Source organism: Urocampus carinirostris, chromosome 16 (genome assembly GCF_059441175.1).
Source record: "Urocampus carinirostris isolate Australia breed hairy pipefish chromosome 16, RoL_Ucar_1.0, whole genome shotgun sequence".
NCBI lineage: Eukaryota > Metazoa > Chordata > Actinopteri > Syngnathiformes > Syngnathidae > Urocampus > Urocampus carinirostris.
Genome location: NC_142364.1, coordinates 504,702 through 523,338, shown reverse-complemented (window position 1 = coordinate 523,338; position 18,637 = coordinate 504,702). Strand labels below are relative to the sequence as shown.

At 41.1% G+C, this 18,637-nt stretch overlaps 1 protein-coding gene across 3 annotated transcripts in view; it reads right to left on the bottom strand.

Moving 5' to 3' along the window:
• scarb1 (scavenger receptor class B, member 1) overlaps positions 1-14,446 on the bottom strand; it is a 29,878-nt gene extending 15,432 nt beyond the window's left edge. For 2 of the 3 annotated variants that reach the window (XR_015853005.1, XM_088355472.1), the window contains exons 1-4: positions 11,098-11,464; positions 8,013-8,173; positions 2,463-2,604; positions 641-844 (exon numbers count right to left, since the gene is read on the bottom strand). Coding sequence is in view for 2 of the 3 variants with exons in the window: in XM_088355472.1 (XP_088211598.1) it covers positions 641-844; positions 2,463-2,604; positions 8,013-8,173; positions 11,098-11,217 (627 nt within the window). In the remaining variant the exon portion in view is untranslated. Of the gene's footprint in view, positions 1-640; positions 845-2,462; positions 2,605-8,012; positions 8,174-11,097; positions 11,465-14,298 lie in introns of those variants that run through there. The other variant, XM_088355473.1, reaches the window with a different exon arrangement.
• Between the last annotated feature and the right edge of the window lie 4,191 nt (positions 14,447-18,637).

Here is an 18,637-nt window from a genome sequence, read left to right as displayed (position 1 = left end):
CTCTTTCTCTCTTCCTGCCCTTCACGCTTTTTTTTCTCTTTTCTCTCCTTCTGTCTTTCTATTTCTCTTTGGATTTCTTTCTTCCGCTCCCTTTCTTTCCCCCTCTCTCACAACTTCTCTTTTTATCTCTTTTGTTTCTCATGCTCTCTCCCTCTCTTTTTCTTTGACCCACCCTCTCTCCTTTTCCCTCCCTCTTTCTCTTATTTCTTTATCTCTCTTTTTCTTTCTCTTTAATCTACTAGTCCGGCCCCCGACAGAATGTTTGTTCTATCGTGTAGCCCCCCGAGTTAAAATGAGTTTGACAACCCTGATTTAGGTGTAGCATGCACCTGTCTTCTTGGGCACGACCTATATGGGGTGTTGACGCTTAATAGGACAATGTCATACGAACTAATACCAGCAACCGTTATTCACGAGGGAAAAACAAAGCAAATCCCTAGAGAGCAATGTCAGCATCATCTATCTACTGAGCACATTCACCAAGCATTTATTCGTGGCTACAATTTCAAAGCTTTTCACCCAAAATTCAAGCACTTTTCTATCCTTGAAAACAGCACATTACCATTAAGCTGTTTTTTAAAGATTTCAAGCACATGTACAAACCCCGTCTCTGAAAGAGGCAGGTCAGAGCAAATCTCACCTCGCTGAAGAGGCCGAACTTCCCGGAGGAAGGCAGCATCCCGGGCAGGTACTTGTTAAGGAAGTCCACCAGGTTGCTGTCGTAGCCCCACATCAGCTCGCCCACCGTCTTGGTGAGGAAGGGGCCCTCCTTGAAGGTCTTGAAACTGGCGCTGATCATCAGACGCACGGCGAACGGGAGGTTCTCCATCATCACTGCCGCGCCCTGACAAACGGCAATAGCATCAAGCCCCGATGACGAAATCCCGCTACGGAAACTACACAGTGCTTTTTTTCCACCAAAAAAAAAAAAAAAAAAATTCCACAGAAAAACCTAAGTTGATGACATGCCAAAAGTGAGGCAAGCCGCTTGAAGCTGGCTTTCGATTGGGGGCGAGTTTGTGAACAGCGCAGCCCCATATTTTTTATTTTGCACACAGGAAAGAAGACGACAGAAAATGCCATCAAAACGGGAGCTCTTCCAAAGTTTTACTTCCCCGCCCCTGCCTCTACGTTTTGATAGCCGCTAGTCAGAATTTGGCTAATGTTTACATGTCAGCGCTAAAGAGCTATCTATCTACAGTGAAGCCTTTTTAATTTATGAACACATACTTTTTCATGATTACTGATTCGGGGCACCTGCGGGACCTGATTGGCTGTTGGACTCTTTTTAAACTCCCGTCTTCCGAAAGGAACCCGTCAGACCGTCTGCGAACCTATGCTCTCAGCTAGGCAAGCTTCTGTACTCTCCGACACTATCCTGCCTTATACCTGTTGCCGACCTCTTTTTTGGACCGGTTTCTGTTTTAGCTCCTCCGTCCCGGCCATCGACCTGTTTTTCCCGCTGCCAACGACCACCCAGAAGTGCCACTTCCGCGTTCCTGCTATCTGCTACCAGTGACTGACAATCATCGGATCGTGGATGCAAGCACTGTTCTCTTTCTTAATAAAAACTGACTAAAACGAATATTGGGCCAATTAACCGGCCAATTCACCTGACATGAAAGTTTTTGGAATGTGGGAGGAAACTGGAGTGCCCGAAGGAAACCCACGCAAGCACGGGGAGAAAATGCAAACTCCACACAGGAGGTTTGATCTCATAACTAGTCAATGGATTTGTGGAAATGCTAAGGTTTTTTCTCCCCTCCAATGGAGTCTGTTTTCTTTTTTTCTACATATATAAAACAAATTCATTTCAAAAGCTCCATGTCTGCTGCATCCATGTGACAATTTGGGACAGGGAATGAGTCTTATTTTCACGGTTGCCATGGCGCCCAATTGGCCCCGCCCATGTGTCACGGTTGCCATGGCGCCAGTTGCAGCTTGTTGACATATTAGCTCCCTGTCAGTATTTAAACTCTGTCCTGTCAGTCCCCTTTTGTCGGTCCATCTGCGAATCTCTGTTTTTACATGGGAAGACCTTTTTCGCCTGTCCTGTTTTTCGCCCCTGTTTGTCTCCCGTTCTGATCTGTTTTGATCCAGACCACATCTGCTCTCCTGTCCCGAATTACGACCTGTTTTGATCTCGACCACATCAGTTCTCCCGTCCCGAATAACGATCCCTTTTTGATCCCGGCCACGTCTTCTCCTCTACCGGCTTTCGACTTGTTTCCGATCCCGATCACGTTTTTGCGCTTCTATCCCGGCTACTGACCCGTTTTTTCCGTTCCCGACACCGCTCGCCACGGAAGTCCCACTTCCGCGTTCAGAGTGACCTGAAATAAAACTGTGAGAAACGTCACGCGAGTGGGTCCTGTTTCCTTTCTGGTCTTGACACTTATAGGCTGTATGCCACCAGATTTAAAAAAATAACAAGTGTTTTCTGATTTCAAAGTGCTTCTTACCAGGACTAGCATGTTGGGGATGGTGACCACGTCGGACTCGCTCCCAGCCGACATACCGGGTTCGAAAAAGTAGCTCCGATACTCCCGGTAGGTCACGGTGTTGTTGCTGTGAAAGGTGATGTTGTCCTTGTGGCACTGCTTCCTAAGGGAGTAACATTCACTTGGTCACTATCTTCTTTTTTTCAAACCTGAGTAATAATTCCGGGTTCGTACACCTTTTTCATGGCCAAATTCAGATTGATTAGATAGATGGATGTCTAGATAGATAGATGTCTAGATAGATAGATAGATGTCTAGATAGATAGATGGATGTCTAGATAGATAGATAGATGTCTAGATAGATAGATAGATAGTTAGATAGATAGATGTCTAGATAGATAGATAGTTAGATAGATAGATGTCTAGATAGATAGATAGATAGATAGAGGGATGTCTAGATAGATGGATGTCTAGATAGATAGAAAGATATATGTATAGATAGCGGGAAGTCTAGATAGATGGATATATGTATAGATAGATGGATGTATAGATAGATAGATATCTAGATAGAAAGTGGTAAAGATAGATGTTTAGATAGATGGATATATGTATAGATAGATGGATAGATAGATAGAAAGATAGAGGGATGTCTAGAGGGATAGAGGGATGTCTAGATAGATGGATGTCTAGATAGATAGATAGATGTCTAGATAGATAGATAAAAAGATGTCTAGATAGATAGATAGATGTCTAGATAGATAGATAGATGTCTAGATAGATAGTTAAATACTTTATTCATCCCTGTAGGGAAATTCACACTTCCAGCAGTATCCTTGTGTTGAAAAATAAAATGATAAAATAAAGATATAGAATACAAAAACACCCAATATAACGTTTTGCTATAGAGTATTTAAATAGTGCTACAGAAAATACACACTGTCATAAAAAAAGGGTAATATGCAAATGTGGGGGTGGGGTTTCATGTGGGGTTTTACTCCCCCGGGCGGAGTTAAAGACCCTCATGGCATGAAGAAGAAATGATCGCCTCAGTCTGTCCGTGGAACAAGACTGTGATAGCAGTCTGTCGCTGAAGCTGCTCTTCTGTTTGGAGATGATGCTGTGTAGTGGATGTAATGAATTCAAGCACTTTTCTAAGACTTTCACAGCCAATTTTCTCTAGTACCATTAAAAGAAGAAATCCAGTGTGAAGCATGTATTTGGCAAAACCACAAATATGTGATTTTTAATGTTGTGTGTAACTTTATCAAGACATACAACTTTTAGATCCCGAGTGAATCACAAATATATTTGTTTTTAAAACAAATCTCTACCATATAGGTGTTGGGGAAAGAATCTTGGCAACAATTTCAAGTATTAACAAGCACTTCACCCAAATTCCAACACTTTTCAATGCTTGAAAACACAACATTATTATTCAAGCACTTTCAAGGATTTCAAGCACTTGTCCGAACATGTTCATTCTGGGAAACACTATCTTCAATTTTTACCCAGCCCATAATAAATGGCCGATGTCGCTTCATAGGATGTGCCGTACAAAATAATGCCAGCTGCAGTTAGTCACAGAAGAAATGCAACAGAAAATCAAAGTCACCAGAGACCAGTGGGAGTGTCCTTAAAGCAGACTTGTTGAGTATCTTGGCAACAATTTCAAGTATTAACAAGCACTTCGCCCAAATTCCAACACTTTCCAATGCTTGAATACACAACATTATTATTGGGATTGAAGGATTTTATACATTTGACTATAAATGATTTTTATATGATTGAATACAAGTTACATTTATTGAGTTTAATGCTGTAGTTATTTACTGACTGTGCCTTTATTCAATGAGAAGTGAAAGTTCAGGGCCCCCTGGTAGGAAATGTTGTTTACAGGAACGGCGGGAACGGGACGAAGGGCTGATAAGATAATCAGCACATCCAGATGCAGAGAGGCCCTGATGATGTAGAATCGCTCGGTGTTGTTTTGAACATTCTAGACATCACAGCGAGGTGGTGGAGCCAAGGGGGGGCTTCCCTGGCACGCCCATGGGAGGAGCCGGCGCGCCATTGTGCGGGTAGAAGATGGCCAATAAGAAGAGAGCTAAAAGACTTCAAAAGAAGGCTTCCCAGAGACTCCAACGACACTAATTCGGCCGTTTTTCGATGGAGTAGACCCAGTTAAATTGTTAATGAAATTAAATCTGCCCCCGTGTGAAAATGTCGGCTTTCCTGTTCATCTTTTGCATCAAGAAACGAGGGTGCATAAATTGTTGGGTGAATGTAGGTTGTGTTTGGTTAATGGAGTCAGATAACTAATTCGAACTATTTGGAAATCGGTACATTTTAATATTGAATTCCCAACAGGATCAAGAGGTCGCAGGTTCGATCCCCAGCTCCTCCGTGTTATATGTCAAAGTGTCCTTGGGCAAGACACTGAATCCCTAAAGCCCCCAATAAGCAGGTAGTCGCCTTGCATGGCTGACTCCCTATTGGTGTGTGTGAGTGTGTGTGAGAATGGTTAAGTGTGAAGCACATTGTAAAGCGCTGTGGGAGGTCTTCATTGACTTGAAAAGCGCTATAGAAATGCAGACCATTGACCATTATTCAAGCACTTTCAAGGATTTCAAGCACCCGTACGAACGCTGAATATTCATTTGGAAACACATCCAAATACAGCATGCACTGTTGATGATAACAAAAATCTGTCACCTAAAAAAGGAGTGGCCTAGAAGCTGCAATCGGATAAATAGCATGACACAGCGTTTCCCGCTCTTATCTCACAGGCGACATGTCAACGACACATAGTCCAAGTCGCATTGAATCGTCATCTGAAGTGGAATACTCGTCAAATACGAATAGAAATGGACTCCGAAAAAAATGGCTTCTATTGAAGGTGGTGCTCGGGACAAGATGGAGCATTTAAGTCAAGTCATGATTGTTTGTGACGCCCTTAATCACAAAGAGTCTCAAAGGGCTGCACAGATCAAAGACTATTGCAAACTACAGACTATTTTGACACCATCCGCTGATCTAAAACCTACATGGGGGCAAGGAAAAACTCAAAAACCCAAACATGAGGAAAATTAAGAAGCCTTGAGAAAGGATAGTCTTAAAGGGCTGCACAGACCACATGTTATTGCAGACTACAGACTATTATGACACCATCCCCTGATCTAGAACCTACATGAGGGTAAGGAAAAACTCAAAAACCTCAAGTCATGTTTACTCGTTTGGCCCTTAATCACAAAGAGTCTCAGAGGGCTGCACAGATCAAAGACTATTGCAAACTACAGACTATTATGACACCATCCCCTGATCTAAAACCTACATGAGGGCAAGGAAGAACTCAAAAGCCTCAAGTCATGATAATTTGTGACGCTCTCAATCACAAGGAGTCTCAAAGGGCTGCACGGACCACAGACTATTGCAAACTATGGACTATTATGACACCATCCCCTGATTTAAAACCTACATGAGGGCAAGGAAAAACTCAAAAATCTCAACATGAGGAAAATTAGGAAGCTTTGAGAAGGGATAGTCTTAAAGGGCTGTACAGACCACAGGTTATTGCAGACTACAGACTATTATGACACCATCCCCTGATCTAAAACCTACATGAGGGCAAGGAAAAACTCAAAAACCTCAAGTCAAGTCATGTTTACTCGTTTGGCCCTTAATCACAAAGAGTCTCAGAGGGCTGCACAGATCAAAGACTATTGCAAACTACAGACTATTATGACACCATCCCCTGATCTAAAACCTACATGAGGGCAAGGAAGAACTCAAAAACCTCAAGTCATGATAATTTGTGACGCTCTCAATCACAAGGAGTCTCAAAGGGCTGCACGGACCACAGACTATTGCAAACTATGGACTATTATGACACCATCCCCTGATCTAAAATCTCAACATGAGGAAAATTAAGAAGCTTTGAGAAGGGATAGTCTTAAAGGGCTGTACAGACCACAGGTTATTGCAGACTACAGACTATTATGACACCATCCCCTGATCTAAAACCTACATGAGTGCAAGGAAAAACTCAAAAACCTCAAGTCAAGTCAAGTCATGTCTATTTGTGACGCCCTTAATCACAAAGAGTCTCAAGGGCTGCACAGATCAAAGACTATTGCAAACTACGGACTATTATGACACCATCCCCTGATCTAAAACCTACATGAGGACAGGGAAAAACTCAAAAACCTCAGGTCAAGTCATGATTATTTGTGATGCTCTCAATCACAAGGAGTCTCAAAGGGCTGCACAGAACAAAGACTAATGCAAACTACAGTCTATTATGACACCATCCCCTGATCTAAAATCTACATGAAGGCAAGGAAAAACTCAAAAAACTCAACATGAGGAAAATTAAGAAGCTTTGAGAAGGGATAGTCTCAAAGGGCTGCAAGGACCACAGATTATTGCAAACTACGGACAATTATGACACCATCCCCTGATCTAAAACCACCATGAGAGCAAGGAAAAACTCAAAAACCTTAAGTCAAGTCCTGTTTGTTTGTGACACCCTTAATCACAAAGAGTCTCAAAGGGCTGCACAGATCAAAGACTATTGCAAACTACAGACTATTATGACACCATCCCCTGATCTAAAACCTACATGAGGACAGGGAAAAACTCAAAAACCTCAAGTCAAGTCATGATTATTTGTGATGCTCTCAATCACAAAGAGTCTCAGAGGGCTGCACAGATCAAAGACTATTGCAAACTACAGACTATTATGACACCATCCCCTGATCTAAGACCTACATGGGGGCAAATAATACACATATTATCAACATAAAATCTAGGTTATTCATATGCTATAGAGTAGAAGTGTGTTTTAAGCTTAGATTTAAACATTTCTATGACACAGGTCTATAATTACCAGTGTTCAAAAATCTATGGGTCCCAACAGAGATCTATAGGTCCCCAAAATTTAGTAGAAAAGTCCTTTTCTTGCTAGGAGTATTCTTTTGTTTATTTTCTTTCGTCGAATCGTTCGCTTCAACACGCGTGTTTTCCTTGCCTCCGCGATCTCCCGAAGAATTTCTCCGCCGTTTTTTCGTGCCGGAATCATTGCCGTTGTTAACCCGGAAGCGGGCTGAACAGGTAAGTCGTCAGTTTGGCCGTATTTACCACCCGTTTAAGATTATCGAGTGACAGATCACTAAATCAGGAAAAAATCCCTGGACAGCCACCATGTTGCGCATCTATAGATTTCAGACTTTGATGTGATGTATTTACAATGTCTTTAGAAATTTCTTCGCGAATGCGTTGAATCTTCTTATTAAAGAAGACCATAGAGTCGTGGGATGAATGGGTAGAACTATCTGGAATCATCTGTTGCCTCGTTAGCGATGCTACAGTGTCGAAAAGGACTTTCGGGTTATTCTTTTGTGCCACAATCACCTCAGGTTTGACGGAAAAGCTCAAGCTTGGTAGCGCGCCATTTTCTTTCAGATTTCCTGCAGTCTCGTTTGAGCATTTAGCATGCAATCAAATGGAAATACTCCAACAGCAAGCAAAAGAGACAAAAGTAATAAACTTCCCGAAAATCGTGGGATGCCTGACCTGTAGACGTAAGGTCCTCGCTGCTCCAGCATGGGCTTCTCGCCGTTCAGGACCTCCTTAGGGTTGAGAACGTTGAAGAAGTAGACGGACATGTAGAACGGGACTGGGAGGTCCTTCCACATGTGGTACGACATCTCATTCTTGGGGTCGATCACGGTGTTCTGCGCCCACATTAGGATTCTCGCTTAGTTTCTTTGTGAAAGGGACTTTTCGTATTTGAGGAACACAAATCAGACATACATTTCCATCGTTTTCCATGTTGAAAGTGACAGTCAAAAGATTGCTGCATTTGTTACATTTATAAACGTGGCCATAGGTAGGTGGGTAGGGATAGATGTCTAAGATATATAAATAGATAGATGTCTAGATGTCGAGATGGATAGACAGATGTCTAGATGTCGAGATGGATAGATAGATGTCTAGATGGATAGATAGATGTCTAGATGGATAGATAAATGTCTAGATGTCGAGATGGGTAGATAAATGTCTAGATAGATAGATAGATAGATAAATGTCTAGATAGATAGATAGATAGATAGATGTCTAGATACATAGATAGATGTCTAGATAGATGTCTAGATAGATGTCTAGATAGATAGATAGATAGATAGATAGATAGATAGATAGATAAATGTCTAGATGGATAGATACATGTCTAGATAGATGTCTAGATGTCTACATAGGTAGATGTCTAGATAGATAGATAGATAGATAGATGTCTAGATAGGTAGATAGATGTCTAGATACATAGATAGATGTCTAGATAGATGTCTACATAGATAGTGGTCTAGATGTCTACATAGATAATGTCTAGATGGATATCTAGATAAATGTCTAGAAGTCTAGATGGATAGATGTGTACATAGATGTCTAGATGTCTACATAGATAGATGTCTAGATAGATGTCTAGATAGATAGATGTCTAGATAAATGTCTAGATGGATAGATACATGTCTAGATAAATAGATGGATGTCTAGATAGATATATGTCTAGATAGATAGATAGATGTCTAGATAAATAGATGTCTAGCTAGATGTCCAGATGTCTAGATGGATATATGTCTAGATCGATAGATAGATGTCTACATAGATAGATGTCTAGATAGATATCTAGATAAATAGATGTCTAGATGGATGTCCAGATGTCTAGATAGATGTCCAGATGTCTAGATAGATGTCCAGATGTCTAGATGGATGTCTAGATAGATATATGTCTAAATAGATAGACAGATGTCTAGATAGATGTCTAGATAGATAGATAGATGTCTAGATAGATAGATATCTAGATAGATAATAATAATAATAATAATAATTTCCTTTGTATTGTCATTCTTTGTAACAATGTACACAGAACGAAATGTCGATACACCTGACCCGTTGTAGCGAGCCGATGCAGCCGCAGCCAACAGAGGGCGCCGCCATTTTTACCAATGTTATAAGTCTTAGGTATGACTCGGCCGAGGCGCGAACCAGCGACCTCCCAGTCTCAAAGCGGGCGCCCTACCATCTAGGCTACTGAGCTGGTGTCTAGATGGATAGATGTCTACATAGATAGATAGATGTCTAGATGGATAGATGTCTACATAGATAAATGTCTAGATAGATAAATGTCTAGATAGATGTCTAGATGGATAGATGTCAAGATAGATAGATAGAATGCGGCCAAGTCCCTTTCTCTCTTTACAACGGTTTGTTTCCATGATTCAAACTTTGATTATCAAAGATTGGTTGTTTTTTTTCTTAATTTACATTTTAACTGCTTTTAAATGTCATTTGATTAGGCACAATCTCTCATTATTACTGTATCAAAAACAAGATTCAATCGTAAACACAACGCTTTTAAAATCCCCTGAGCCGAGTGGGGTCTTTCCATTGTACAATATTGTAAACAAAATAGAATACAGATTAGAACAAGATTAAACATGAGACTCCAGTATGAACATGTAATAAAAGACTCTAAAGAAAAAAAGAATATTGGAATAAACAAGTCATATTTATAATTTAATGTACAAGGGAGGAGTCACTAGTGACACTATTAGAAGTTCACCATGTCCATTTCTTAGTGCTCTTATTTAGCTTTGTGGGAACGGTGCCGTTTTCTTGTTTTGATTTTGAATATGTTTTCCCTGCCAGGAAAAGATGGAAAAGGGACTTAAAAGCTTTGGTTTCAGCCTACTCCCTTTGGGCACTTGCTTATGTAATATTGTTGTATTGGATATCTATTTTTCTGTGCAAATATTTTGTTGTTTCATTTTAGTAATTCGTTAATGTTGTTTTTTTTTGTGTGTGCTCTGCCTCAATAAACGCCTCAAACAAGGTAGTACTTGTAAAGAGGCCTAATTGTATGCATATCAGAATATAATGCAATCATATTAGCAGCAACATTGTGCAAAAATACTAATAAATGAATATGAATATACTATTTTCTATACATAATCAGGAATGTTCGAGAACCTAATAATCACTGTTATTTAGTATCAATTTTAGGATTTTAATGTTGTAGAAATATTATTCATTTATAATTTTGGGAGCGGTTGGGTGGTTTGCACACGGCCCAAAGAGTGGAGGCCCAAGGTTCAACTCCAGCTAGCGGCCTCCAGAGTTTGCATGTTCTCTCCAAGCCTGTGTGGGTTTCCTCTGGGGACTCAATTTTTTTCCCCATATTCCAAAGAGGTGCATGTTAGGTTAATTTGCGACTCAAAATTGTCCCTAGGTTTGGTTGATCAAGTGAATGATTGTCTGTTTCTGAGTGCCCTGCAACCAGATCAGGGTGTCCCCTGCACACTGCCCATAGATAAGCTGGAATGGACTCCAGCACCGCCCGCGACCCTACTGAGTATAAGCGATGCAGAAAATGAATGGATGGATTTTATAGCAACTATCAAAACCTTGATGACATTTCTATTTAAAAGCACACATAAATGACGAAAGAAATACCCCTTAGTCCATACATTAACGAAAATGTCAATTATATTATGAGATCAAATAAAGATAAATATGCTAAATGCTGCATTCAGGTGTCGTCGGTGGGCCAGTATTTACCACCTGGGCGACATTCAGGGACCATGGGGAATTGGACACTCACCTTGATGATCTGATCCTTAATAATGAGCGGTCCCACGAAGGCTATGACGGCTCCAAAAACCATCATGAGCACCCCCACGACCATAAAACACAGTGATATTTTGTTTTTCTTCTCCTCCATCTTAACTTTTTTTGTTGTTGTTGTTGTTTTAAGCTAACTGTTAGCCTGCTAACCTCAGGAAACCGCGTACGAAGCTTGTTCGGAGACTCGAAAGCGTCTCAGCGTCGCCGCCGCCACCGTGGAAACATTCCAGCTGACACTTTAGGTTCTTAAAAGTCTGAGTTTGCGTTTGAGGCGCTTGTCCAGCTGCCATCTCATTTATAGTCGCTACAATCGCATCGTTGGTTTACTACAAGAGCCCCGCCTCCCCTATCAGGCATCCTGGGAAGTGTAGTTCAATAACCGCATTTCTGACTTTGCCACACATGCGCTTCTATCATCGCAAGGCCTTCTGGGAAATGCAGTTAAACTCTTCTTGCCGAGTCAAGCTGCAAAAAAGTTTTTGTTTTTGTTTTTTTTAAATCGCACTTTCCACCGAAATGCATTTAAAGGTGTTGTATAGAAATATCAAATCTACAGTCAGAAAAATACATAGACACACAAAAAAATTGGTAAATAAATGCAACTTAAAAAAATAAAAGATAAAATATCTCCCCAAAACACTCAAATAAATGCATAAGAATGTTTTTTCTTTCAATCATAAGAATTATCATCATCATAATCATCATGAATAAATAAACATACAAAACGAAAAAACATACAAAATATCAAGGGGTTTTATTTTTTTGATTAGAACAAACTTACTATATTATATTGAAAGGTTAGGGGAATAAATTAAAAAATTTCCGGAGAAATAAGCATGTTTTGACAAAAAATCTGACCGTATTGTGGAAGTTATTCAGTAAGGTTTGTATTTTTTCGTTGAAATCTGACTATCAAATTGTTGCAAACCTTCCTGTGTGGAGTTTGCATGTTCTCCCCGTGCTCTTATCTGGAAGCAGGATATGGTTTCCACATGAATTATTTAATGGTCGGTGATTTTAAGGGGAGGGGCAGAATGGCAGCGCACTGGTTAGCGCGTGTGGGGCAGAGTTCTGAGGTCATGAGATTGAACCTTCCTGTGTGGAGTTTGCATGTTCTCCCCCTGCTTTGCGTGGGTTTCTTCCGGGCACTCCGGTTTCCTCCCACATTCCAAAAACATGCGTGTCAGGTTGTTTGGCCTAACTGAAATCTCCCTAGGTGTGAATGAGTGAGTGAGTTGTCCGAAGATATGGGCTCCAGCACCCCCGCGACCCTACTGAGGATAAGCGGTGCAGATGATGGATGGATGGATCATGTTGTTAAAAATGTGGCAAAACGTTTAATAAATAGATATGTATATTTTTGATAAAATAAAATAATGTTTGAAAAACTAGAAAACAGTTGTAAAAAGTATTTTTTTCACATGAAACTACTTTGTGTTTTAAATCTTACTGCAACATGTATCCTTATTAGAAGGTGGCAGCAGATTACTATTTTTTCCTTTTATTTTATTTATACTATACAAATTAAAATGATTTGACTTCCATCCATCCATTATCTGCACCGCTTATCCTCAGTAGGGTCTCGGGGGTGCTGGAGCCCATCCCAGCTATCTTCGGGAAGTGGGCAGGGGACACAGAGACGGACAACTCACTCGCCTATTCAAACCTAGGGACAATTTGGTTACGCCAATTGACCTTACATGCATGTTTTTGGAACGTGGGAGGAAACCCAAGCAAGCACAGGGAGAACATGCAAACTCCACACACGGTGTTCGATCTTATGACCTCAGAACTGCGCCGCCGTGCTGCCCATAATTTGACTTATGTTATCAAATTTAGCAATATGATGATATAAGATAAGTTAATGACGCTTCCCAGGAGAATGCTGTACAAACTAATATCAGCTGCCGTTAATCATGAGGGAAGAAGAAATACAATGGAAAAGCAAAGCCACCTGAAAGTAGCGTCATTATCATTTTCAAGCAGACTTGTTGAGAAACATGGGAAAAATGTCAACCATTTGCACCCAAAATTCAAGCAGTTTTCAAATCTTGAAAACACAACATTGAAATTCAAGCATTTTCAAGCGTTTTAAGAACCCTGCGCTTAAACAAAGCTTGAGAAACACAGGGTCTCATCCAATGTTCCCTCTAAGCTGCGCGCTTGCGCAATAAAGACAAGAAAAACTAGCCAGCGCACAAAAATCAGGGCTCGAAATTGCTAATTAAGTCAAAGTTACAGTGCATGAAGGTAAAAATACACGGGTTCCCCTGACGCTGTTTTCTAAATGCGGTATTTTGAAGTCAATGTCGAAGTAGAACGAAGTTGAGTAAAGTCAGTAGAGTTTTTCGAGAACCGGCTTCTTCGGCTCGGCTCATTAAAGAGAACCATTTCTTTCGGGTCCCAAACTGCTCTTCAGGTTGTGTTTGCTTCTTTAAACCCTACACGACCAAATATTATGTAAAATTGTGCACAAAATGACTTAAAGGAAAGGGGGGAATTGAACCAAAAAAAAAAATACCAAAATGAAAAAGTAGTGAAAAGCTGAGAAAAAAGAAACAAAAGAAGAGTAAAAAGAAGGAAAAAAATCTGAAATAAAGCCAGAAAAAAAGAAAAGAAAGAAACAAAAGAAAAAAAGTAAATAGAGAACCAAAAGAAAAAAAACAGCTAGGAAAAAAATAAACACAATGAGGTTTTTTTTAAAGGTATTACAGAGAAAAAGAAGAAAAAGTTTGTGTTGCATTCAAATAATTTCCAATGATACCACGTCAATCTTGTTGCCAACATTGTACTTCCACAAAAAAATTTGATTAAATACAGTTGTGTATCGTGCAACCGACTCAATAAGCCCCCCAAAATGTTAGTATTATGCGTCAAAAGATACCAGGAAAAAAAAAAGAAAATCTTGTGAAAGAATTGTTGTAAAAACAAATGACGTTTGTAGGCAATCGTACATGAGTCAATTCATTCAAAAGTGAAAAATGTTTTTGCATTGCCGGAAACTCCGCAAAATGTAACTTGATGTCAAGTTTTGGACATGTTTAGTTGCCATACTTGGGATTGCCGTTGCTCACTGTTGTTTCAAGCGTTGTTCACCGACTTTGTGTGAACGCTCAGACCCCTGGAAGATTTAGAGGGAACATTGGTCTCATCAGACATGCACTCTCACGCACGGTACCTTGATGATCTGGTCCTTCATGATGGCCTGACCCACAAAAAACAGGATGACTCCGGACAGAGCTGTGAGAACTCCTGCCGCCATGAAGCCCAAAGCCACCTTGGACTTGTCCACCGCCATGTCGTCAACCTTGAAGATGCCGGTTCTGGAGGAGACGGAGGAATCTGGGCTGGGGGTCCGCGGAGTGGCCGGTTTTATTTGGAGGAGGGTCCCCTGACATCCTACGAGGAAGCTCCACCTCCAAAGTGCCTGACTGGGCTCACCACCAAATGTTCCTTCTGGAACGTCACGCGTGGTGGGCACACTTTACAGGTTTTTGTAGGGTCTCCCCTGACACTCGCCACTTGGAAGCATGTGTAGAGCAATGTTCCCTGTAATTTTTGTTCGATTCCCCCCTTCTTTTAAGTCATTTTGTGCATCATTTTACATCATATTTGGTCATGTTGGGATTAAAGAAGCAAAAACAACCGGAAGAGCCGTTTAGGACCCGAAAGAGCCGGTTCCTTTTACCGAGCCGAGCCGAAGAAGCCGGTTCTCGACAAACTCTACTGACTTTACCTTTCAACTTCGTTCGACATTGACTTCAAAATACCGCATTTAGGACACAACGTCAGGGGAACCCGTGTATTTTGACCTTCATGCACTGTAACTTTAACTTAAGTCGCTTCTTAATTAGTAATTTCGAGCCCTGATTTTTGTGCGCTGGCTAGATTTTCTTGTGCGCTGAGAATGTGCGAGCAGTGCGCAGCTTAGAGGGAACACTGGCGTAGAGGATGTGGACAATGATGCGGCACACTCACAATTTCACCCACAGGGCCCGAAAGAAAAAGCGGTCGTCTTCCCTTTTTTCGATTTTGTGGAACTTGGCAGGAAGGAAGTCACGCCAAAGTCAGATGACAATCGGCGAACGCCATTGCGGCTTCCTTCCCCTGGACTCTCCAAGGTTCTTTTGAAGAACTTTCAAAACGAATTTCACAATTTCTCCAGTAACATTCAAAGAAGAAATCCAGGGTAAACCATCTTAGATCCATGACTAAATCTGCGATTTACAAATGTGATTTTTAATCTTGCGTGTAAATTCATCAAAATTCTTAGATCTTGAGTAAATCACGAATATATTTAGATAGATAAATAAATAGATATCTAGATAGATAGATAGATAGATAGATAGATAGATAGATAGATAGATAGATAGATAGATAGATAGATAGATAGATAGATAGATAGATAGATAGATAGATAGATAGTCAGGGAGGACCAGAACAGAGCAGGTGACCCCCAGAGCGTTCGTTACAAGTCTTTTATTTGGGGAAGCGTACAGGGTTAGCGGAAGACGCGATGACCGTCGAACGTCAGCAGCAACGCCGTGAAGACAACTTCGGGACACGTAGCCAATCGTAGCGTGGAACGGAAGCAGGTCGGATCGGCGGCAGGCAGAATCAGGTAAACAAGTCAAAAAGACACAGGAAAATCAGGCGAGTCAAACGGGGTAAAAAAGTATCCTCTGACGAAGAGGTCTCCGCGTAGCATGCTTAAAAAGGGAACATAAACCAATCAGGAAGCGCATTCCAGCGCGCCAGATGATTACCCCAGGTGGCTCCACTTGGGTAATCATGACATAGATAGATAGATAGATAGATAGATAGATAGATAGATAGATAGATAGATAGATAGATAGATAGATAGATAGATAGATAGATAGATAGATAGATAGATAGATAGATAGATAGATAGACGTCTAAATAGATAGACAGATAGACAGATGTCTAGATAGATAGATAGACAGATGTCTAGATAGATGGATAGATGTCTAGATAGATGTCTAGATAGATGTCTAGATAGATAGATTTCTAGATAGATAGACAGATAGATAGATGTCTAGATACATAGATAGACAGATGTCTGGATAGATGAATAGATGTCTAGATAGATGTCTAGATAGATAGATGTCTAGATAGATAGATGTCTAGATACATAGACAGATGTCTGGATAGATGAATAGATGTCTAGATAGATGTCTAGATAGATAGATGTCTAGACAGATGTCGAGATAGATGTCTAGATAGATAGATGTCTAGATAGATAGACAGATAGATAGATGTCTAGATAGATAGATAGATAGATAGATAGACAGATGTCTAGATAGATGGATAGATGTCTAGATAGATGTCTAGATAGATAGATGTCTAGATAGATGTCTAGATAGATGTCTAGATAGATAGATGTCTAGATAGATACACAGATAGATAGATGTCTAGATACATAGATAGACAGATGTCTGGATAGATAGACAGATAGATAGATGTCTAGATAGATAGATAGATAGATAGACAGATGTCTAGATAGATGGATAGATGTCTAGATGGATGTCTAGATAGATAGATGTCTAGATAGATGTCTAGATAGATAGATGTCTACATAGATAGACAGATAGATAGATGTCTAGATACATAGATAGACAGATGTCTGGATAGATGGATAGATGTCTAGATAGATAGATGTCTAGATAGATGTCTTGTGTTAAAAATAAAATAAAATATATAGAATACAAAAAATACCCAGTATAGCTTGTTAATCAAGAGCATTTAAAAAGTGTAACAAAAAATACACACTGTAATAAAATAGGGTAATATGCAAATGTGGGGGTGGGGTTTCATGTGGGCTTTTACTCTCCCGGGTAGAGTTAAAGAGCCTCATGGCATGAGGGAGAAATTATCTCCTCAGTCTGTCCGTGGAATATTTGTTAATTTGAGCGTATGTATTCAAATATTTTTGAGACAAATCTCTCTCCCATACAGGTGTAAAAATAACTCTTATGTGTAGCTTACATTTTCAGTTGGAGGAAGTTCTTCCCATTAAGATTCACCACTTGGAAGCACTACGTTATTTTTTTGCAAGAAATGTTCATATTGTATTCGCAATCCTTGCACCAATACACATTTTATAGTGGCCTGTTTGAATGTAACATGCACCTGTCCTCTTGGGTTTAACCTGTAGGGGGCGATGACAAGTCATTAGACAATGGCATACAAACTAATACCAGTGGCTGTTAATCACAAGGGAAGTAGAAATGCAATGGGAAGGCAAAGAGCAGTGTCGGTGTCATTTATTGAGCAGACTTGTTAAGAAACATGGCAACAATTTCATGCAGTCTCAAGCTCTTCACCCCACCTTCAAGCAACACGACAATAAAATTCAAACAATTTCAAGGATTTCAAGCACCTGTAGGAACCCTGTCTTCCTCCTCCATCACAAGGGACTCAAATGAGTACATTGTTCACTCGACTCGGGAGTGTTGCAGGAGGGACCTGCAGAAAAGCAGCTAGGTGAGGACAAGACAGCCTGCCTGTCTCCCTCCTCCATTCCAGGTGACTCAAATGAAAGCACCGTTCACTTGACTCAGGTGTGTTGCAGGAGGGACACAACACAAAAAGGGGCAGAAGAAGAGAGAATGGCGCTGGTCGTTTTGCCCTCTGCAGGAGAGCCTGCCTGTCTCCCTCCTCCATCCCAGGTGACTCAAACGAGAGCACTGTTCACTTGACTCAGGTGTGTTGCAGGAGGGACACAACACAAAAATGGGCATCAGAAGAGAGAATAGTGCTGGTCCCTTTGCCCTCTGCAGGAGAGCCTGCCTGTCTCCCTCCATCATTCCAGGTGACTCAAATGAGAGCACTGTTCACTTGACTCAGGTGTGTTGCAGGAGGGACACAACACAAAAATGGGCATCAGAAGAGAGAATAGCGCTGGTCCCTTTGCCCTCTGCAGGAGAGCCTGCCTGTCTCCCTCCTCCATCCCAGGTGACTCAAATGAGAGCACTGTTCACTTGACTCAGGTGTGGTGCAGGAGGGACACAACACAAAAATGGGCATCAGAAGAGAAGATGGTGCTGGTCCCTTTGCCCTCTGCAGGAGAACCTGCCTATTTCCCTCCCTCCATCACAAGTGACTCCAAAAAACTCGCTGTTCAGGCTCAGGTGTGTTGCAGGAGGGAAACACAGAAAAATAGGCAGGAGATGACGGCACAGCTCCTCCTCTTATCCGCCTGCAGCTTACGTTTTACGGACCCTCACATGTTTCCTGGCGTCCCGGCCGCACGCACAAAAGGCAGCAGTGTGCGGTACCGCATCCCTACCGCAGCCGCTTTCTCCATGGATGCGCCGCATTTGCACATGAAGGGATCCTCTCTCGCCCACCGCGCACATGATGTGCGCTATTTGGCTCAGCTGACATCGGGGAGTCCTCTCCGGACCATTCACCATTATCGTAAAGGTTGGGGAGATGGAAATGTCCCCTTTTGAAAAGTTGACGGACAGAAGAGCGACATGATCATGAAATTAAAC